Consider the following 24461-nt stretch of genomic DNA (forward strand, 5'->3'; position numbering starts at 1 on the left):
TAATTGTATTAATACATTATCAAAGTTGGTAATAATAACATTATTATAATAATGTTTTCTTTGTTTATAAGTATTTACTACGATAATAATAATAATAATATGATTAAATGATAAAATAACTGATGTGAAAATTTATACTAATTGTGTACGAAGTTCACCAGGTGTAAAATACCTAAATATGTAATCATATTCATATCAGCACGATAATACTGTTTAAATCTAATATTTTTTTATAATATATCGTTATAGTATAATAATAAATAATAATTATATTATAATGTATATAATAATATTATATCTAAGATTCGTGTATAGTGACGTGTACGTCAACAGTAATTTAATATAATTGTTATTTTAGATTTTTTACTTTTGAAGCTGTAGTCGGCACCTTTGCTGATAACATAATATTAGCGTATCCGTGTAGATATACCGGACGGGGTTAGGGAAAAAAAGCAAATGAATAAAATGCAAGGAAAAAAAAACAGTTTTCATATTGACTTCGAAAAAGCAGCTATAAATGTAGGCACATCTATAATAGGTAGTTAAGCATGCAAATATAAAAGATGTTTTTTTTTATTTAACGCAGAGGTTAGTTTATATGTAGGTACCTATAAAAAAAAAATGTATTTATATAAAACGTAGTTATATGAAAAGCTAAGCATTTCATTATTATTATCATTATTATTATATCTTGTACACAGCAAAATAATTTTTCTTGTATACCTATTTTCATATTTGTATATTATGTGTCATATATATGTGCAACGATACCGCGGCCAATTATTAATATTATATTATCTATATCAGATATCGCCGTCGGTCGTTGGTTCGTTGCATAACATTTGTTATTCTTATTTACAGTAGTCACTCGATAATTCGAAATTCAGGGGACCGAGTTAAAAATTCGATTTATAGAGGTTTTCGATTTACCGAGTTTAAATTTTAAAAATTAATTCGAATTAAAGAGAGGTGGAAAATTGTAGATAATGTATGTATGTATTACGTTTATTTTTACATTTACTTATTATAAATATTATTACAGTGTATATTTTAAAACTATTAATAGATATTTATTTATTATACATACATATTATTATATTTTACATTTATTTTTAATATTATTACATTTTAAAGAAATCTGTTATTTTTTTTTGTGAACAATTGTTGGTCACAATCTGGTCCATAGCATTGTCTAACTTACTGATAGCATTGAAAATTGTATCGCATCTTTTTTCGTCCATTTCAGATTGCTCAAAAAATTTACGTAATCCTGACATAAAAAATTTTGCTTCTTTTAACGATATGACAGGAGCCTCCGCCTCCGCCTCCTCTTCCTCGTCATCATTGTCAGAATTGTGCTGATTGGCTAAAGTAGATTGAATAATTTCCTCGTCAGTAAAAGTACCAGCAGTTGCGACATTATCGTCAAAGTGAACAAATTCTTCAAATGATACAGGAACTTCTAGTCTGTTCCATGTGCTTTCAACTTCCTCACATTGAACAGGAATACCTTCACCAATTGTCTGTCCGTCCTTAATAAAACCACAAGTTCTGAAGCAATTCGCGATGGTTTGTGCACTAACATTTTCCCATGCTTTGTGTACCATTTCCATAGCAGTGAGTATAGAAATTTTACATGGAACTTCACCAATGCACGCCAACACCTCTCGAACAATTTCCTTCCGATACATCGTTTTAAAATTTTTTATTATTCCCTGGTCTAGTGGTTGGAGAGTTGATGTAGTGTTGGGAGGTAAAAAATGAATTTTTATATTTTCAAGATGAGGAATATTATTGTGTGCGGTACAGTTGTCAACGAACATCAAAATTTTTCGATTTGCCTTTTTCATATCTACATCGATACATGACAACCACTCTGTAAATAATACACCTGTCATCCACGCCTTTTTATTTGACCGGTACATTAGTGGGAAAGATTTTACGTTTTTGAAACAGCGTGGGTTAGCAAATTTTCCGATCATTAAGGGCTTAAGTTTCTGGGATCCATCCATGTTCGCGGCTAACATCACTGTTATCCGTTCTTTACTATTTTTACCACCATGACATTTTTCGTTTTTAAATGTCAAAGTGCGATCTGGTAAACATTTGTAAAAAAGTCCGGTCTCATCGGCATTAAAAATATCCCTAGCATCATAATCAACCAATAGATTGATTAACTCATTTTTCCAATCTTGTGAAATGCACGGGTCAACACTTGCACTCTCTCCACATACTTTTTTGAAAGTTAAATCATGACGTTTTTTAAATTTTTCTAACCAACCCTCACTAGCTTGAAAATTTGTGATACCTAAGTTGGTAGCAAACAACTTAGATTTTTCTTTTAAAATAGGTCCTGATATTGGAATATTATTTTGCCTACTTTGAGTAAACCAAGCCATAAGACATTCTTCCAGATCGGGGTACTCACATTTTTTCTGTCTGATCCGCGATGAATAAGGTGTTGATGTTGTAAGATGGTCCTTTTGTTTTAGTATTGTTGAAAGCGTAGAAGCTGGTATACCAAAACGTAGAGCAACATCTTTTTTTTTTTCACCGGCTTCAACTGCTGCGATCACTTTTTGTTTGTCGGCTATCGACAAACACTTGTACACTTTTACGGGACCCATATTGCGACTGACTACGTTAGCTACGACTGATTACGTTTGTTCAATTTCAATAACGGTTTACCCATAGCAGAGGTTTATTTTGGTATAGATTAGGCAGGTAAGATACGATAACATTAAACTACGATAATATTTAACTATCATAATCCTTATACATATGAACGTACATATAATCGTGTTTAAAGAAATTCGAATTATAGAGATTCGTGAAAAAAAAATTCGAATTGTAGAGTGTGCCTCACCGACAGACATTTCGAATTATCGAGGGGACCGGAATACATGTATTTTTTTCTAATTATAGAGGTTTTCTCAGGGGACTTAGCGTTTAGTTCGATTTATGGAGTTTTTCGAATTATCGAGGTTCGAATTATCGAGTGACTACTGTATATTTGTTTTGCAAATTCACTGATACCCCCGGTCCCCCGACTCTATCGCGCCTGGTCATTGCCGCACGTCAATGACCTCAGTGGTTTTTTTTATATTGATATTGTGTGCGTGATCGCCGTGAATTATATTTATTGGATTTCGAACGTAAATTCGAACGTCTTTTGCGCTAGTGCTGCGAGCTGTTCGTCCGCTGTACGCACCGTGTGCCGGTTTTTGTATATTTGTCCGCTATGTAGAAAACCGTTGTCCATTATCGACGTAATTGTGTGCACTTATGGACCGGTAAGCCACCCTGTTGCCACCCTGTTATCTACAGCAACAACAGTGCGCGAAATATTAGTTATCATATTATCAACACGTTTTTGATGGATTAGTTTTTTTTTTTTTTATATTTATTGTGTAGTTTAACTGATAATTACCATTGATAGTTACCTGAGTTGCTATTTCTGACGCTTTGACAATGTCAACGGTTAATTTTTTTACTGCAATTTAAATTGTTCTTAGTTGTGTTAAAATAATTATGTATTTTCGAGGGTATTTCTGAATAGAACCCAACTTGTTTTTTGTTTGTTAATAAAATTGTATTTTGTTTTGCTATTATGTTGGAGCTTAGTAAGAGAAGCACAGGGATGTAATCTGACGTTGGATCTATTAATTCATCAACTTCTATATAATTTGATGAAATACCCTTCATCACGTACAAGTTAATGAGAGTAATTTATTTATTTAAATCAGTATTTCAGTTTTCTAGTTTTGATGAATTGTGCTCTAACTGTATTTGCAGATTTTAACAATTCCCGCCGTTTGGTGGTAATCAATATCGATCCTCAAAAGGTGTGTTTGGCACTATAATGTCCTTCAGCAATTAATATACTACAGAGTGTTTATATATAATATATATTACAGAGATAGTTAAATTGTTATGGCCTTCATTAATGTGGACTGAATTGCTTGTTCTTGAGGATGTTTAACATGTTCGTAATGTTTAATTTATTAATTTACTATCGCTACGGTTTCTTCATAAACGCGATTGCTTGGATGTTCTATAAAAACTATACACATGTACAGTCCCAAAAAGAAAATTTTTTTTTAAATTAGCTAAAAAAACATTTTATTTTTCAAAAAATTACAAAAAAGGGATAATATGTATAGTTTCAGTGTAATATCAAATCTATACGTAAAAAATAATATTTTTCGATTGTCCTCCACTAGCATGTTGACTAGCGAAAGTGTGGTCAAGAAATTTTACAATAACCTCCTCTCTGTTCTCTCTGGTGAGTTTCACGAGGATGCCTTAACCTAACCGGGGCTTTTTAAATTAACAGTTGAACCAGTCTTTCGAATTTTCTATTGTATTGATGACACTTTGAGAGTAACGTCCCGTCCGACTGTCCGAGAAAGATACGAAGTCGTCACACAGTCTTTGCACCACTTTCGTTAAATTGGTAAAAGGTCTTAACAACCAACACACGAGTTTCAATTGACATTCAGTCTATGGTGGTACTTGTTAAAAACTGATTATATAACAACAAACTGAAATGATAGTAGATTAAAAAATTACGAAAACAATGTTGTAAACATAAAAACAAAAAAAGTGGCAACCGATTTAAAAAAGCGTTCTTTTTGGGATACTCTGACTGTATATATATTCGATGAGCTTGTAAATTGGTTTCTTCGAGTTTTAAATTAATCATTAATTGATTAAAATTGCTTACTCCATTGGAGGTAATATGTGGATTTTTACAGAAGTTCTCTTTTTTCGACAATTTGATTATTTTTTTTTTAGAAGGGCTCAACTATATAGAGTTTTCAGCATTTATTTAAAAAATGTGAAGTAATAATTTCTCATTGCTTTAGTCAATTTTGTTACCATATTTTTCAAGATCACATTGTCATTTTGTATTTATGTCCAAATAATAGCATCAACTGTTATATTTTGCGATGGATTTGTACCCCGACATCCATATTTTCGTACATAGTGCATTTCTGTTAGTTTGAGTGTGTCTAACTTAAAATATATTTGTTTATCAGACCCTACTATCGGTTCAACATATTGTGGCTGGCTCGTATTGTTAACACTAAAAAAAAATTATAATAATTTAGGCAGCACTATTTCGCGGAACTATGAGAGCGAAACATATAATGTGTTGATTCCGGTGTTACGTTATGCGGTATACAACAAAAACTAAACATAATACTTTAAATCTCTTCTCAAGAGGTGCAAGAGTACTACAGTAGGAAACCTCCAGAGAGATAATCAAGATGAATTATAATATTTATTTTATTTTTTTTTTGTATTTTAAATATTAGTAATTTTAATTAAGTAACTTTAATTTACAGTTATTTGAATTAAATATTTAAAAAAATCAAAAATCAATTCATTTTTTTCTTCGAAATCATATTAATAATGATATATTAAATTAACGTAGTTACATTGAGTATCTGATAAAAGCTACCACGACGAAACTGTGTTTTTAACGTACAATATTCACCAGCAGCCAACTAATGATTTTTGAGAACAAAATATCCAAAATAAAAGCAAATTTCGTGTTGCTTAAAGCTTTGTTTTTAATTATATAAATTAGTGTTTCATTTTATTTTCAGCAATCCAAGAACGTTTAGATCAAGCTCTTAAATTAAGAACGGATACGTATTTAATTAAGTTTCATAACATGTTATTATACTATCATGTATATTCTGTAAGTATTTATATTATTGATATTTATTATATAAAAAAACATATGTGTAGCAATGGAAATTCCAAATATGATATATTGAATATTGATATACCGTGGAAACTTTTTTAAATTAATAATGCCATTGAATATAAAATAAAAATCATATTATGGTATAGATAAAAGAATAAACAGCCGATTTAAAAGAATCCAATATACATCAATATACTTTATTTAAATATATCTTAACTTAGCATGACAAAGTAATAGATGGAGGAAAAGGAATACTTAAAACTAATTCGAATTATATTTTACAAAACAATTAAATAGATACTTCAATACATTTTTATTAGTCATATTTTGAATTGAATTTCGTGTGAGTTGACCACAATCATCAGATGATACCAGCTTAAGCTAGTATCAAAAAAAATTCTCTCGGTACCTATGCTATATATTTGTACAGCTGCCTAAGAATAAAAACATAAAATTTAAACATGAGTACAAAAATTATTTTATTTTTAATAATACAAGGTGTTACCAAAAATTACCAAGATTTTTATTAATTAAAAATTTCAATGAACAAATTTTAAAATATTAGTCTCCTTCAAAGTATTCACCACCCGATTTCATACTCTTATCTCATCGCTACTATTACTTCATTCAGCAATGTTGGATTTTTTTAACTTTAATATCTTTGAGTTGATTCACCGCCATTTTTTTTTATTATTTCAATTATCACATTAGGTTCATATAAAATATATTTAGGTAATACAGAACTTTATTAAAAAATAGTTTGCAGGATTATTATATATTATATTATATGATAAATTTAAGATTTTCTATAACTTTTTAGTAGGTACATAAGTTATATTATAGATTCTTAGATTTACTAATATTTACCAATATAATACTTTTAGAGTTATCAAGTATTAACACCTGAAAGATATGTGGTGGTTTTTCAATCATACTATTATGCAGCGAGTACTTATTATTTTTATAAGGAATGTGAATTAGCACATGCCGTGATCAACTCTGGTGAATAACATAATACACGCATATTTATGAATATTGTTAATTGTATTACATAATTTTATTATATAAAGTATAAAAGAAGATATTATTATTTCTACTTGTTCAAGACATTATTGATCAAAATTGGTCAAACTAATTTAAATTATTTTTAAATGAAAAAAAAATTATTGTACAATAGTTTATTAGTATAGTTATTTATAATCTTACATTCTTATCTTGGTGATAAAGATTTTTATTTTACAATGAGTTGCGTGTATATACGATAAGTTGTGTATAAAATATTTTGATTATTCTCAATTAAATAAAACTTAATATTTTAAATCATATGATTAGCATGATTAAATTACAATACCTTACCACATACAAAGGAATAATATAATATTATAATAAAGTAAAAATAATATTTTGTATCGATAATATAATTTAAAAATATTTTGACAAGCTACTAATATACATTATTAATCTTCAATTTTTTTTTTTTTAATTTTGATAAAAAACTATTCACTGTTTTAGAAATTCAAACAAAATCCCATTTTATTGTATTTTTTTACAGACATTTAACTGGTTGACACTGGTGGTTGGTCGTTGATTCGGCTCTCACAGTCTGCGGTTCGGTGACATTAGTTAAACCGTTTAAGGCGATTCTCGGATGAGTTGCATACGGGGCCATACCAGTTGGATCTGATGGTTGGTTGTTGGCTCGGCCGGTCCGCTTTTGAGGTTCCTTCAATCTTCGGTTTTCGGTTTTCGTTGTGTTTTGATTGAACACTGGTGAATAAATGGAATCGAATGATGACTCTCCTTTTGCTTTGCATGACAGTCTTTGTTTGATCTATACATTAGTATCAGGCATGACTGGTTGTATGATTTTAATGGTTTAATATTTTTATTTAATGATAGTGCTCAATCAAAGAGCCGGGTGGTTCTTATGTAGAATGTCGGTGTCAATGATGCTGAAGGGGGTAGTTGATTTCTACGGAAGAGTGTTCTACTGTTTTTCTTTATTTAGTTTTTAAGCGTGGAAGTACAAGTGAAGTTGAGTATCACTGTGCTGGTCATAAACCACAGCCAGTTGGTGACCATTCGTAAACCGATATTTTGTACCGATTCGATTCTTTCCTAATTTGAGGTAGAGAGTAGTGAACCCCACCAGGCGGATTCGAAGTATGTGAGAAAGGAATTCATGTATAAATGAAGCCATGAAGGTAGGTGATCTGAGCTGCAGTGATTTATTACAAGGTAGAGCATGCCTCTTACTGCGGTAGCTCTCTTGGTTTGATTTTGGATATGTTGGTTAAAGTTTTTTTTTATTTATTTAAAAAAAAACAATGTATACACTGATATGATATGTTTACATACACGACGTTTGCAATATTTGCCATTTAGTATAATTATTATTATTAATTTAATACAGAAAATTACAATAAATATTATATTATAATAATCAGCAGCTTGTTGTAATAACCACTCTATTTTAATATAACATAAACATAGTTAGAATAATCTCGTAATTCATATGATAGATTATAAATATTTGAACCCGCGTAAAGGAAAGAAGATTGTGTGGTGGATTTACGTACATTAGGGGTAATAATATAATTTACTTAATGTGTTAAAATTATGGGAAATAGATTTAAATTGATTTTTTTTTATTATGGAAGTAAATTATATTTTTCAACACATTTTTTTTTAATGTTAGAATATTTAGTTTTTTTACAAATTATCAACATGGAAATCTCTGGTTTTATTTAAGATTATTCTTAGAATATTATTTTGTGCTATTTGTAGTTTATTTAGATTCTTCTTATTTGCTGCTCCCAATGCAATTATAATTATGTCGTAGGATAGTGTTGATTCTACTAGTGCCTTGTATTAAGTTTTAATTTGATTTTGGTTTGAAATGGTCAATGGACCAAAGTTGTTTAAAAGCATAAGAGAATTTCGTTATTTTTGTAGTAAGTATGTTAATATGCTCTATCCATCTTAGATTGTACATCAGTGTCAAAGGCTTTTGCTAGGTCTTAATATACTGAAGCACATTTTATATTTTAAGCTAGTGCAGTATAAATTGAGACGGTAACTTTAGCAATTGCTTGATCGGTGCTTTTTTTTATCTAAATATAGTTTGAGAGATAGAAGATTGTGATATTCAAGGTGATTTTGTAAAATTGATTTTATTATTTTTTCGAATAGATTTGTTACATTCGATATAAGAGAAATTAGTCTATAATTGTCCACATCAAGTTTATGCCATTTTATAAAAATAGGGGAGATTAAGGCAGTTTTGAATATAGTTGGGAATATTTCCTAATATATTGAAGAGTTCAATATAATATGAGAAAGTGGTGTCAGAAGTGCAAGAGAGTTTACTATTAATATTTTTGAAGTTATGTTATCGAAACCAGGTTCTGTGTTGTTTTTTTAGTGAATAAATTACTTTTATGATTGTTGCATCATTTATTATACCATAACTGTTCAATGATGCCAATGTGTAGGTATTTGAGTGTTTATATTTCAGGAGCTTAGGGTTGAATTTGGTTGTGATTTTTGATTTTGTTTTACATTTTAAGTGCTACTACTATAAAACGATTAGGTATTAAAAAAATTGACTATTTAATATCTTTGATATGAAATAAAATGTGTTTTTATTTAGTACGATGCGAGAATTTGTTAATTAGTTCCCAACATTGTTTGTTATTATTTTTTGCTTTAAGAATTTCATTATGGTAGTAAACTATTTTAGTTTCTCTAATAAGATGTGTTAGATTATTTCTAAATTTATCATACAAATTCTCGAGTCTAGTATTATCTGGATTTTTACGCCGTTTATGGACCTGTGTGAGCAGATGATCTCTACGTTTAATTAAAATAATTATTTCTGTAGTAGCCCAATGTTTAATTTTATATGTTTTAGTGGATATACTTAATTTACTAGTGGATTCGTTGATTAGATAATTAATTTGTTTAATAAAATTATCTGTAGCTGTGTTTATATCAGATTCATTGATTACGTTTTCTCAATTTTGTATGGATAATTTGTTTACGAGTATATTGTGATTTAGTTTATTATTATTAATATTTCAAATTATAGAATAATTATCAGTAATTGTTATATGGGCTACATATATTACAATGTTTTTTGAAAAAAATAAATACCGATATTCGAAACCAAAAACGAAATCCAAAAAAAATAAATATCGATTAATAAAACATACAATTTGAATTATTTCAAATTCTATTATCAGATGGCTAACTGTTGAGTCGTCCGACTTTTCAGAAAATACGGTAAAACCACGATTAAAGATAATACTGGTTACCCAACGGCCTATGGTTTGCATGGGCAGAAAACGGCTACGAAACCGCGATATGTTATTGACTGCCTACTAGCCCCATCTAGGTGATGAACTTAAGAACTATTTGTCATTAATATCACGTAATATTAAAAAGAAATTGAGAAAATAAAGATTTTAATAATTAATAGGCCAATATTATATTACTATATTACCATAGATTATAGAAAACCAATTTACAAGACACAAGACTTATTTAAATAATAAACATAATATACAATATAATATATATATACATTCCTACAATATACAATACTTACCTAAATAAATAATTACGTACCTACCTATTAAAAATACCTACCTTTGGTGATATTTGTTTTCCATTTAATAGTAAAATAATATTAGAGTCTAGAAATATAATACAATTTAATAATCATTTAAATAAAATTACTTTGGAGTATCTAAACCTATTAACAAACCATTTGATATAAACAGTTGTTTTTTAATGTATCTTGTTAGATCTGATCTTAAATTACTTAATGTGTGAAAACATATCATATATTCATTTTTCAAAATTTCAATATTAGAAAACCAATTACTTGGTAATTTCACAGAAGATATTTTATGAAATATATGTTGGAATAATGATTTGTGATCATCAATGAGTTCAATCTAAAGAAACATTTGGTACATTTTTTATTTTAAATGGATACCTATCTTATTATATTGCAATTTGGCTTATATTATATTGTTTTTACTATATGCTTGAAATTTACATACTTTTTGTCTCTTTGACAATTGTATTGGTAAATCACTAAAATATGGATCAATTGGATCATCCTGTTATATAAACAATACACCAAACATACCCAATTAAATAATATTACATAGGTACTACTAAAAATTATTACATTACAAATTAACAAACCTCTATATTATCACTTTCTATTTTTTTTATAGGATATATAAATGGTAATGCCCCTTTTTTTAGTTGCCATCTCTTCAAGCAAACCTAAGAATAAGAAACTAATATTAACCATATCAATTTTTTATTGTTTTATTATTAAAATGAATTTTGGTTATATTATAGAATAAACATAATCTTTAATGATATTTTATTAGGTACCTATAAACAAAAAAAAATATTTAAATTAGACATAATAGCTTACTGTTAAAAGGTTTGTGGAACCTGACGTCCATGCACTATTTATGTCTTCTTTATAAAAGTGATTTGAACAAACCCGATTTAATTTTTTAAACACTACACCTAAAGCTACTTCCCATTTTTTTCTTCTTCATCTTTAGGTATTCCGAATGTTATTTTGTAAACTTTGTGGGGCCTTTTTATACAACAAGTCATCGTGTTGTTTATTGATTTAAAGTGTTTTAAAGTTAATGAGTAATACTGTTTTAAATAGTAGATACCAGTGGCGAAGCTTGGGTTCGGGATTAGGGTAAACAAATTTAAAATAATATTTTTTAGAAAGAAATTATTTAAATAAAAATACACAAATAAATTTATTTTATTCATAGCACTAACCAGTAACAATTTTTTATATTATTTTATAGATTAAATCTATTTTTCTATTTTTTGTTTTTGCAAATAAATCAATAACTTGAATAACTTCATCAATAAATGTAGGATCTGTGGATAACTCGTTCAACATTTGTTTTTCAATGGCCAGTGATGACAAATTTGACAATCGGTCATTGTTCATAGAATTTCTTAAAAACGTTTTAATACGTTTCAAAGCACTCATATTCCTCTCACTAGAAGAAGTTGTTACAGGGATGCATAATACTAATTGTAATAATTTTGAAAGTTCTTGATATACATCTAGTAAATTGTCTAAAATTAAATAAAAATAATTAATTATAAATATTTTAAATTAAAATGTACATTATAATTTTTTATATTCTTACTTTTGTATAAATAATTGAATAAATCTTTTGGTGTTAAATATTTATCAGGGCTGTCATAAATTATTTCCAATTCATTTTGTAATCGTTCTAAGTTAAATATGTCTGGAAAATGATTTTTTAGTTCCATTAGTTTATCCATTGGGAAATTATTTTTGTAATCCTTAAACGACGTATTATTTGTAAGCTCGACAAATTTTAAATTTATGAAATCTTTAAATCGAACTTCAATTTGTACTATTATAGAATCTAATATTTCATAAGTTAGAGTTTTGAGATCAATTATATTTTTTTCTGAATATTGTAGTTCGCTATTTAACTCCATCGCCGATTTACAACATATTGATATAGTCTCCTCTTTTCTCATTGCAATTAATTGATCAGAAAATATTTTTATTTGATTGACACAATATTGAACATCAGCAGTGCATTTAGTCTGTAGTATTAAAAATACATGATCTGAATATAAAAATAGTTTTTTAAACAAACAAAGTAAATAAACAAATTTAAAATTTGTTAGCTTATGCAATAAACCATATGCCATATTTATAGTTGTTGGATCCCAGTCGTCTTCGTCTGTAACACAAGTTATCGCTTTTTTCAATTCTATAAAATGGGTAGTAATAGTTGCAGCAGCTCTGGAGTGATAATTCCACCTCGTTTCACAACTTTGAGGAAGTTTAAACCCTTTTTCCCTTAAAAGCTGACTTCTTTTTGGCGATCTACTAAAAAATGTATGAAACATAGTCAAATCACTTATAAATATTTTCACAAATTTTATCGATTTTGATCCGTGTAGAAACACTAGGTTAAGTTGGTGAGCATAACAATGTATGAACATTGCTTTTGGATACGACTGTTTAATAATAGCTTGAACTCCATTCTTTTGCCCTGCCATAACAGCTGCTCCGTCATATGTTTGACACACTAGTTTATCACCTATATTCCAATTTTTTATTTCTGTTAATAAAATTTGAGATAGGCCAAAGGCAGATTTATCTTTTGATACATCGAAAAATCCTATAAACCTCTCTTCAATTTTGTTATCGACTACATATCTAAATATAATGCTCATTTGAGATTTACACGATACATCTGTTGTTTCATCAGCTTGAATAGAAATAAATTTTGCTTTTTGTAATTCGTTTGAAATTTTAGTTTTTAACACACTAGTAATACAGGAAATTAAATCGTTTTGAATATCGCTTGATGTTCCTTTAAAAACTGAATTCGACATAAAATGTTCTCTGAGAAGTTGCTCTTCTCGATAAACGCGGCGTAAAATGTGAAATAGTTAAATATTAAAATTAATGGCGATAAATTACGTTAATCAAAACCGAAATCAAAATCGGAAAAAATAAATACTGGTATCCGAAACCAAAATTGGAAATTTTTTTATATTAATTCTTTTTATCATTTATAAATTCGATAAGATAGTTGTCTATGTTATAGTTGTGTGATCTGTATATAACGTAATTTATGAATTTACGGACTTCAAGTGAGAAACTAATTTGTAGACATGTCATTGATGTGAGTCGTGAGATTGAGTTCTTTAATAAAGGTAATTTTAATGGTATTTTTAATAAATATAAATACTCCGTCATTTTGGTTTTTGGGCGTGATGTAAAATGAGTATTGAAATCAGGTTTATTGAAACTATCTGGGCCGATGTCCTAAAGTCCTAACCATGCTTCTGTTAGTATTATCATGCCAAATTTTTAATTTTTAATGTCAATATGTATGCATAGTTCTTCGACAATTATATTTATACTGCGAATATTTAATATTAATATGTTTAGTGGATTTATATTTTTTAAACTTGTAATTATTTTATTGTTCTATGATCCAATTAAAGTTTCAACATTATTATAGTTGTTACAAATAAAATTAGTATTATTTAGGATTATATTTCGATTGATAATTTGTAATAATATGTTATTGAGTATACAAAAAAAAATATAAGAGAGTTATGCTAACTATATTATTATAATAATATGCAATAAATATAGAATTTTGATAATAAGCTGCTGTTACATTAAGTAATAAATTATGTAGTGTTATATTTGTGGAGATCAGTGATGGGACTTATCTAGATAGATTTTTAGTTATCTTTTTTTTATCTAGATAAAAATGTATTTAATATCTTTCATCTTTATCTAGATACATTTTGTGTCATCTATTCCCAACACTGGTGAAGATTACAATAAAGGAAAAAAAATATGTTAATTGACTTAGTATGTAAATATTGTAAACATACATTAGAGTTTAAAAACAAAAGAATGATTACCATATTACTTATATAAGTAAAAATGTATTCATTTATAAACGTAATTTATTATTATTTTTATTTTGAGTACACATTTCTGGTTAATTAGTTAAAGAATTATGTACGTCATGACAAATTTTAGTCTAGAGTTACACCTAGGTATTTGATGATGGGTTCGATGCCAAGGTTAGTAAGTTCGTTTTTTATTTCGTCTTCAGAGTACCGAGTCAGTCGGTTTTCCTTTTATTGCTGTTTTCAGTGTACGGTCTTCAGGAAGGGGTAAATGTATGAAAAGTTATAGACTGATTGCGAAGTTTTTTTTTAAAATCAGTCGAGAGTGGTTAGAAGAATAAACGTGTACATGGACAAAACCATCGGAGGTAATCTTAGATTACATAACGTGATTGGTAGCGTTAAAAATGGCCAAAGCGACTTTGGACCAATTAAAAGTATTAACAATAATTAATGGAATACGGATTACAGGTTTTTTAGTTTTATTATGTTCAGGTGATGATTTTGAAGTACTTACTGTCTACCAAGTTGGACTTGGAGTGGGTCGACGAGATATTCTTGTTTGAATTGAACAATTACGGCGAGTCAAAGTTTGATGAGCGTGCAATGGTTTCTCGATAGGCGGAGAACTCGCAGCTAAACTTCGTTGTTTGCGGTCTTTATTCTGGTTTGTTTCCCGAGGTATAAGAAAGATATTTCACCTCTTGGAGTTTCTAGTCATATCAATTCGGTGGCCACCCATTTTGGACTACCAGAGTAGATTATTTGTAGGATGCAAAAACATCAGTGAGATAAGAACGCTAAATGATGAATAAGACGAATATCGCCGAATATTGTACTATTGTCCGTACCGACTAGAAAACATGTCATTTTTCGGTTATCGGAACGGTTTTGGCGGTATCTCAGTCATTTTTTGACTTATCTCGAACAGGGTGATATCTATGTCTTATTTGGATTTATCCCTAAGTTTTGGTGGTGTTCCCTGTCTGATGTATGATTTTGTTTAATTTCGTTTAGAAATCGGTATATCCAGATGTGCTTTGTTCACTACGTTATTATTTACTATTCGTCATTGTGCGGTCCTAACCAAGGAGGATTGTTATTGTGTCGTAATGGGTATAACCCGTTATATAATCAGTTAAATTTGGAAAAAAATTACATACATTAACTATGAATAATAATATTCATTATATTGTTATATTTATTTATATAGTAGAAAATAGGATATTATTCTTTCTACTTGTTCAAGATATTATTTTATATTATTTATGCTCTAAATTATTTTTAAACAAAAAAAAAATTATTCTATTATAGTTTTACCTGATCAATCATTATATTCTAAGGTGTAAATTGAGGAAATGGATATTTTCTATCAGTAATAGAAAATAATCAATTGAATTATTATAGTTATTTACTTTCTCAGATTTTGAACTTGCTAATAAATGAGGTAGGTTTGATAAATGTTTTGATTTTAAAATGAAGTGTGTATGTGTACCTATACGATAAGTTGTAATTAAAATTATTCGATTTTGAATAATGTCATCGGAGTACTACTATTAGTTCCTTGGTTATTCTCGATTAAATAAAATTAATATTTTTTGTATTATATGAGTTGATTAAATTACAATTTAAATAAAATTTCTTAAAATCACGAAATTGTAGATATAACCGCAATTTTTATGTATGTCTTGAAATTTTAATTAAATTTCCGGCGTAACTGAAATCAAAAAAATAATAAATACATATTTACAATTAATTGTTATATGCACACTAACTTTTGGAAGAAATTATATATTTTAACTATAAAAATAATAATATTCATTATTTGCTTATGGTTCAAAAACGTGGGTACATAGAACTTTAACTTATATTATTATATTTTATACACACAATTATGTAATGATATACTCGCATATTATTGTATAACAAGAAAGTTTAAAAATAATAATAATATATGTCAACTGATCACACGAAAATTGCTTGAAAACTTGATCGAAAAACAATTGCTCGCAAACATTATTTTAAGAATAAAATAAGATTTAGCAACAACAGATAATTCCGTTGATGGCAGGCTTAACTGTGTTATTTCGATCATAATTAGAAAACATCCATCAATGAGGCGTTTTATTGAAGCTTTTAAGAAAAAAGAAAGCATAAATCGACTCAAAATTGAGCAGTTTATATTTGGCACTAAACCTCAGAAAAAAATACCAACATAGAGTTAAAAAAATGTACCTTGATTATAATGTTCTGAATATTATTGATTATCTACGTAGAATGAGCTATAATTTTTAACTACAAATTTAACTTTTAATTATACGTATTTTATAAATATCTCAGCAGTTTTAGTTAACTTAATTATTTAAATGCAATTTAATAACAACATCTTCTCCTCCTTCTTCTTCTTTGGAGTTTATCGGCCATTAAGACCATCCTGTTACACATCCAATTCTCCAGACTTCCCTATCCAAAGATCGTACTTTCCAATCCGGTCCTCGATTCAGTGCCAACACATCTTTATTTTTATCATATCTTCCCACCTTAATCGAGGTCTCCCCAGTCGTTTACCAACTGGGTTCTCGCCCATAATCATCCTTATCATGTTGTTCTGGCTTCATCTAGCGTGTCCGGCCCACTGAAGTCTTCGGTTTTTAATTGTATTTACTATGTTTTATTTTTTAAATAGACTTTCCAATTCATTATTCTTTCTTATTCTCAACTCTCCCGTTTTTCTGTCTTTCACTGGTCCAAAAATTTTCCTTAGAATTTTCCTTTCAAAGATCATTGGTTTTCTTTCCTCATTCTTTCTTAATGGCCAGGTCTCTGCCCCATAAGTAACAAATGAGCGTATTAAGGTTGTATATAACTGTTTTTTCCATTTCTAACGACAAGGATCGTGATCCTAGTATTTTTGAGAGTCTATAAAAGTATTTATTTTCTGATACAATTATTGCCGCTACATCTTTGTCAGTTACATTTTTTTCTGTTACTATTGAACCTAGGTAGTTGACTTGTTCGGCTCTTACTGAACTCATAACTACCAACTTTCATGTGCGAGAATGTGGCAACGCTATCTCTTCTCCCCATGACCGTGTATTCAGTTTTATCTTCATTCACCTGTAGTCCAATTTCTTAGCTATTTCTTCTAATCGGATGAACAGTGATTTCAGATTATTATGTGAATTGCTCAATACTACCACATCGTCCGCATACGCCAACAGAGCTACTTCCGATTCCCGAAGTTTAAAACCTTCTTGTGGTTGTATGTTCATTTCTCTTATTACTTTCTTTAGAATTAGGTTAAACAGGATTGGTGATATGGAGTCTCCATATCTTAGCCCAGATTTTACTAGTATTGGTTCTGTTTCTGCAGCTCCTACTTTGATCTTAACGAATGTTTCTGTAATACTCATTTCAATTAAACTTATTAGTTTGTGTGGTAAATTAAATTCTTTCAAAGAGTTGATCATGATTGTTCTGTGGATACTATCATACGTTTTCTTGAAGTCAGTGAAAAGAACATGTATCTGTTTGTCAAACTACCATGCTTTTTGGAATGGCTGTCTGAGGATGAATATCCTAAATTGTTTATTTTATTTTTTACCTCATCTACAGTGGGTTCGACGCAATCTTGTGCATCCCCATTTTCTATCTTAAAGGAAAGGTTTCTTCTGGTTCTTCACAGTTTAGCAAGTCTCCAAAGTATTTTCCCCATTTTTAGATTATATCGTCGTCAGTTATTATCAGAGAACCATCTTCTTGTCTCAGAAATTTTTCTTTCTTTTTGTAGTTTCCTCTTAGATTATTAATACGACTGTACATATCTCTAATCCTATTTACTTAATAATTCTGTGCCGCAATGTTCATTATATTATGTTGCATTACATATTTTTATTAATACGTCTTGTTATTTATTTAGCAATTTTATTTGACATATTTTTTTAATGTATATTTATGAGTAACATAATTTTTAGTTTTCAAAAAATTGTCATGCGATCAATTGAAAGGATACCAATAACCAATAGCCAGATAATTATAAGAACTTCCATTATAAATCTTAATTACTGATAAAAGGGACTTATTATTACTATATAATATATTTTTTTTTAATACAAATGTAATGTTATTAAAAATAAGATTTGTGTTGTCAGGTTTGAATAGTTATGATTATAATTCTGAAACATTTTTTGATAAAAACGAAGAATACAAAAAGCATGCAATAGTATGGCATATACTATTTCTAAGATTGAAAATAGATATAATGAAATGTATAGATAAGCATAATACAGATGAAATTAATGAAATTAATGAATTATTAAAAGAAAATGAAGAGGAATTTGATAAATCTGGTTACGGATTCCCCAGTTCAGCAGTATTATTATTTCGAAGTTATTTTTTGGACTATGTAAGTATATTCAATATATAAAAAAAGGTGAGTAATTGGATATCGCTCTGCTGTATAGTAAAGATGGAAATGAGTAGGTCACTATAATAGCTGTGTTAAATTTGAATGCAGTGACAGGTATCATTGAATACGAAAAACGATTCTGAACAAAGATGATTTGTTAGTCTAGATCGTCTAGGATAATTAGTAGGATATATTATATTATTAGTAATAATATAATAATGTAATAATAATATATCGTTATTTTACTCGATTTCGTAAAAAAATAAATTTCATGAAGAAAAATCGATTTTGTCGAAAACTGATTATGTGTAAAAGTTGCCGTGATGACAGACACAAAAATCAAAAAAAAAAAAATAAATACATTCCTCACTTCATTCAGAATCTAAAAGTAGGTACCTATAGCAGAAAATTATTTGACCAAAAGTTTTAAAAAAATATATTAATGTAACCAAAAACTAAACAATTTAGAGGACTAGAAGAATTAAATAATGAAATCTAATAGTAATCAATCAATTAACAATAGGACAAAGTGCTCATAACCATAGAATCTAATATAATAATTTAATAAATTAAATAAATTAAATATACATTTTATACGCTCATACATTTTTTTCTATATTGACGATGGAACTTTTTTTACGGTTATTTAAAGAAAAAGTTATGGTGAACCTTGTATTGGGTTTTTTAACTTTAGTATATCACAAAAATTTTACGAATTTTCAACTTTAAATGCTTATAAACAAAAATTGTGACAAACGGTTTTTGATTTTTTTTTTTTACTACGATAAGTTCAACTTATAATAAACCATCTATTAAATTTTAAAGACTTTTTGAAATGCAAATATTTTATATCGGCATTTCAAAAAAAACTTTGAAAAATCGAAAATTTCAATTATCTATAAATAGCTTAAAAAAGGTCAAATTTTTTTGAAAATTTAATCGTAAATAGATAACGCTAATATGTATAACATTTAATGAAAACTGCATTTCAATAATAAAAAATTAATTATTTTGACTATAAAAAGAAAAAAAGGAAAGAAAACAATATAGTTAATCGACCTATTGCAACGTCAAAAACAACGTTCACCTAGTCCGAACAATTTATTAGAGGTATAAATTGTATTAAAATCGTGATAGTCTTATTACCCTCCCATTCAAAAAATGACCAATCTTTACGTAGAGGATGACATTTTTAACTTAACATATAAATTGAATTCTTGTAATTCTTGTGATGAATAATAAATTAACGATATTTTATAATTATATTTTTTATTTATAATAATAAATAATATATTTTTAAGTAATAAGAAATTGTGTGGTTTTTGAATTCAACTATGTATTTAAATAACTGTTGACTGTTATATATAAATATATATATAGTTATATTCTAAACTTATACTTAAATATGAAATTTCAGAACTATATTCGTACATAATATGAAATAAGTATCTAAGGTACCCGTTGTTTAGTTGGAATTAGATCAGTCCTATAAAATCAAGTTATTTTTTTATTTGGGTTTCTATATTTTTTTTATTATTCATTTGTTTAGTTGTTTCCCGAGGAACACAGACTATAGATTGCATTTTAATTTTGGCATCGGTTTGACATTGTTTTAATTTATCCAAAAATGTATATATACCTTCTTGGATGTGATGTTTAGAATAATTAATTAAATTTAGAATGGAAACTTTCACATACGTTTGTTGTCGAGTACATTGTACATACTAGAACTACAAGTATCCCATACATTAGGTTGAAAATCGGAATTATCTTCAATATAAGTTTCTACTAAATAATCACATAATAATTGTATTTTAACCGTTGAAGACTGTATAGAAACTAAATCTATGGCAAAACAATCTATTACCATTTCAGGTTCTAAAGATGGTAATCCAAATATATACGTTAAAAACTTGCCTATTTCGCTATCTTTGTCTTTATAATCTGTACTTAACCCTAAAGATTGTATTTTTCACCACCGCGATTGACCTAGATGGAACCTACACCCTTTTATAGTAGCAATGGCCAAGTTAAACGAATTGTCTTGTGTATAGATGTTTCGAAATCTACGAATATTACGTCTGGCTTAAAACTAAAATTAAATGTATTACACTGTTCTATAAGTCCATTAAATGCATTTTGATAGCTTTCAAATTTTTTATCTGATAATAAAAAATAAACAATAGGATAATAATGACCATTATTATTCAATGCATGGATAGTAAATAATTGACAAAAATATTTAGTACAGCATCGGAATGTCCCACCGACAGAAACTAATGATAAACTTCGTAAGTCACTTTCACATGAAAATAGAATAAAATTCTTAATATTATCGTTGATAAGTAAAAATTGTTCCCTTCGTTTGTTTTGATATCAATGGACCTTAAATCGTTATGCACTTATTTTATATTGGTTGGTTTAGCTGGAAGGATTTAGCTGAATGAATTCCTTTTCGAAAACAATATACATCTGTTGTTGTGATATTCTCAGCTCCTATTAATACAATCGAAAAGAAAAATGTTGTCACTAACAATACGTATGTATGCGAAATTATAAATTATGAACTCGCCAATTTCTTTTAAACCACCATGGATTAATTTTGACGGTCGCTCACAAATATTTTCAATTGCCTTTCTTCGAATACCATTACATATTTGTTGACGTTTTAATATCTAATCAGTATTGGATTCAGGATTGTGATTATTAACGTCAAATTTACTTTGGCTTATTACAGTATTCCTTTATTGTATCGTTTAACAAAACTTTTACAACTATTATTCGTGCAACACCATTTTTATATTTCATTTGCTAATGAAATAGAAATTTATATTTAAATGTTACTAACATTTGTTTATTTTCGTGAATTTCTATCATTTAGTCTTTATATAAAACAAAAAACCAAACAACACTAACAGCACAATATACAACTTACTATATATGTTCAACCTAGTAATCTTATAGTTTATCTCCTCTTTTTATCTTTAATTGATTGGAAATTACCACGCCGAATATTGGTGATCTTGTGAGACGTATATTTGATTCCAAAATCAAAAGGAGCCGTGGACCCAAAAAGGTTGAAAACCACTAGCGTATAGGACTCAATCGCAATATTTATTTAGTTTTGATGACCACTTAAATTGTATTTCCTACCTACAATGTACGGGCTGCAATCGGGATAGGTGAAAAGGTAAAAATGTTTCTTGAGCCGCAATCGGGCGACGCAACAAGTCTGTGATTTTATTATTATTTTCTACTTGATTGCGCATTTGCGCGTTATTTTGGTCATGTCATTTATATTATTTAATTATAATAAATAATATCGTATGCACCTTTCCATATTTTCCCGTAATACATGTGACGATCAGTGGACATGATCCACTCACTCTAAAGCAATCTTTTTGTTTTTATTAACTTAATTGGTACTTACTGATATCACTTAGGTAGTATAGTTACAGAGGCCAGTCACTATATTGGTTTGAGCTTCTTGACTTAACAAATCAAAATATAATTGCCAATTGGTTAGTTTGATTTAAAATTAAGTAAACAATTTTCATTCGAGATGTCCCTACCATATTCAACATACTTAACGATAATCACATTATATTTATTTTCTTCTTTGACTTGAATAATTTATTTTATTACATCATCCTTAGAGCATTGATGAAAATGAAAAGAATAAACTTAAAAAATGGTTAACGAATGATGAATTATGGTTATCCATAGATGACGATCCTTTGTATAAAAACTATATTTCTATGTACAAGTTCTTAGTATTTTACCATAAAAGCCAAAATCAGTATGAAAAGATAAGCAATTTATTTGAAGCGATTAAAAGGCCGGTCTTATCCACAGAAGTAAGTACATTTGTAATTTTAACCTTCGGAAAAAGTATAAATAATAAACTTGTAATGTAGCATTTTATGTTTAAAAACTTAAATATTACTATCACTAAATATACAAATAAAATGTGTATTGTATATGTGTAAGCTATACACTATTTCAATATGCATGTCAACAATGTCATTATGTCGATATTGGTAAGTAGATAGGTATAAACTATTAAATTTACGCGTACGTAAAATATAAAATATTGATACTAAATTAATTATATTAATAATTTATGAAATAATGTCAATAACCATATTAATAAAACATTATTATAAATTATAATAACATAAAAAAAAAAGTGGGCAAGTGGGTATCGCTCTGCTGTATAGTAGTGATGGAGAGTAGGTCACTATAATGGATGTGTTAAATTTGAATGCAACGACTGATATCATTGTATACGAAAAACGATTCTGAACGGAGATGATTTGTCAGTAAATGGTAATTAGCAGGATATATCATATTATTACCTATACTTAAATTGTAATATATCGTTATTTTACGCGATTTCATAAAAAATTAAATTTCTTAAGCTCATAAAATTTTTTCTTTATCGACGCTAGAATTTTTTTTTACAATACTTAAAGGAAAACTTATGGATAAGCTTGTATTGGATTTTTACTTTAAGTATAAATCACAAAAATTGTATGAATTTTCAACTTCAAAATTCCTTGTAAATTTTTGCGATTTTGATATATTTGTATATTGAACTTTAAATGCTTATAAACAAAAATGGTGACTAACGATTTTTGATTTTTTTTTTTACTACAATAAGTTCAACTTATAATAAACCTTGTATTAAATTTAAAGATTTTTTGGATAACCAAATTTTTTTTATCGGAATTTTAAGAAAAAAAAACTTAAAAAAGTCAAAAATTTCAATTGTCTATAAGTAGCTTAAAAAAATTCTAAATATTTTAAAAATTTAAACGTAAATATATAACGCTAATATAAACATTTGGTGAAAATTTCAAGTATTTACAATGATTCATTTTTGAGTTACAGAAAAATCAAAAAATCGATTTTGTCAAAAAGTGGTTATGCATAAAAATTCCCGTTTTTTCCGTAATTTTTTCAGGGTTTTTCCCGACGCTTTTGAAAACTATTGGAAATTTTTTACTTTTGACCCCCAAAAGTACCAACTAGATGAATTTTACTTTTCAAAGAAAGGCTGAAGTCAAAAATCGAAGCATTATTACTATTCCAAAAAATGATGACAGACACAAAAAAAAAAAACACATATCATTGTAAAATCAATACATTCATCAGTCCGTTCAGAATCTAAAAAACAATTACATAATGTACTATATTTAAATATATATATATATATATATATAAATTATAAAATATGTATAATAAACTTTACATTCAAATATTGTATTTGTATGTAATCTATTCAGACCATTTTTCAGAAATACTACCTATCTTAAAACTAATTATAGCTTATAGCTTATAACTCATACCTTTATTATTATATAATATATTTTTTCTCTATTATAACCATTTACTATAAAAAATATAGTTTTCCCCTAAACATTTGATGTATTATTTTTCGCTATAATTTAGTTTCGTTATTTTTATTTTCTATATTTTTAATTCGCAATTTTTCAATTTGAAATTTTTTTTTTTTTGCTTTTTTGGCTAGTTATCCTAAAAACTGTAATTTGTACTATGAAAAATTTGATGAAATCTTTCTTGGTTACCTCTTTTTACAATGAGTAATGGGTACAAAACATAAAGGTAGATAAATTATACGCCAAAATTATTCTTGCTTATTAGCTATTAGTATATATAGTATTAGTATATCATATGATATGATTATTATAGTACCATACAGCATGCTTTTTCATATAGATTATCAATCTAATAAATATTAAACTACACAATTTTTATTTGTTACCCAAGTTGTATAATAAGCACTACATATTGCATTAGCTATCGTGATTTATGGTATAACAT

General features: G+C 27.8%; 2 protein-coding genes across 2 annotated transcripts in view; one reads left to right on the forward strand and one right to left on the reverse strand.

The window, feature by feature from the left end:
* The window catches only part of LOC132927573 (uncharacterized), a 47481-nt gene that overhangs the window by 11992 nt on the left and 11028 nt on the right, over positions 1-24461 (forward strand). Inside the window, exons 5-8 of the mRNA XM_060992123.1 lie at positions 5616-5710; positions 6604-6721; positions 18358-18611; positions 22271-22471. Coding sequence (XP_060848106.1) covers positions 5616-5710; positions 6604-6721; positions 18358-18611; positions 22271-22471 — 668 coding nt within the window. The remainder of the gene's footprint in view (positions 1-5615; positions 5711-6603; positions 6722-18357; positions 18612-22270; positions 22472-24461) is intronic.
* Positions 138-3232, reverse strand: LOC132923897 (tigger transposable element-derived protein 6-like). The gene is made up of 2 exons (XM_060987888.1): positions 1202-3232; positions 138-172 (listed from the first exon to the last, which is right to left on the reverse strand). Exons 1-2 carry the CDS (start codon positions 2625-2627, stop codon positions 138-140), a joined length of 1461 nt encoding a protein of 486 aa, XP_060843871.1. The 5' UTR covers positions 2628-3232.

This window comes from Rhopalosiphum padi, chromosome 3 (assembly GCF_020882245.1).
Source record: "Rhopalosiphum padi isolate XX-2018 chromosome 3, ASM2088224v1, whole genome shotgun sequence".
NCBI classification, from domain to species: domain Eukaryota; kingdom Metazoa; phylum Arthropoda; class Insecta; order Hemiptera; family Aphididae; genus Rhopalosiphum; species Rhopalosiphum padi.

Excerpts from the sequence above, each read along its gene's own strand:
- LOC132923897 (XM_060987888.1), bottom strand. The coding sequence starts at position 2,627 with ATGGGTCCCGTAAAAGTGTACAAGTGTTTGTCGATAGCCGACAAACAA. Across the intron at positions 173-1,201 it reads TACAATTTTCAATGCTATCA|GTATTTTACACCTGGTGAAC; the intron begins GTAAGTTAGACA and ends TTACATATTTAG.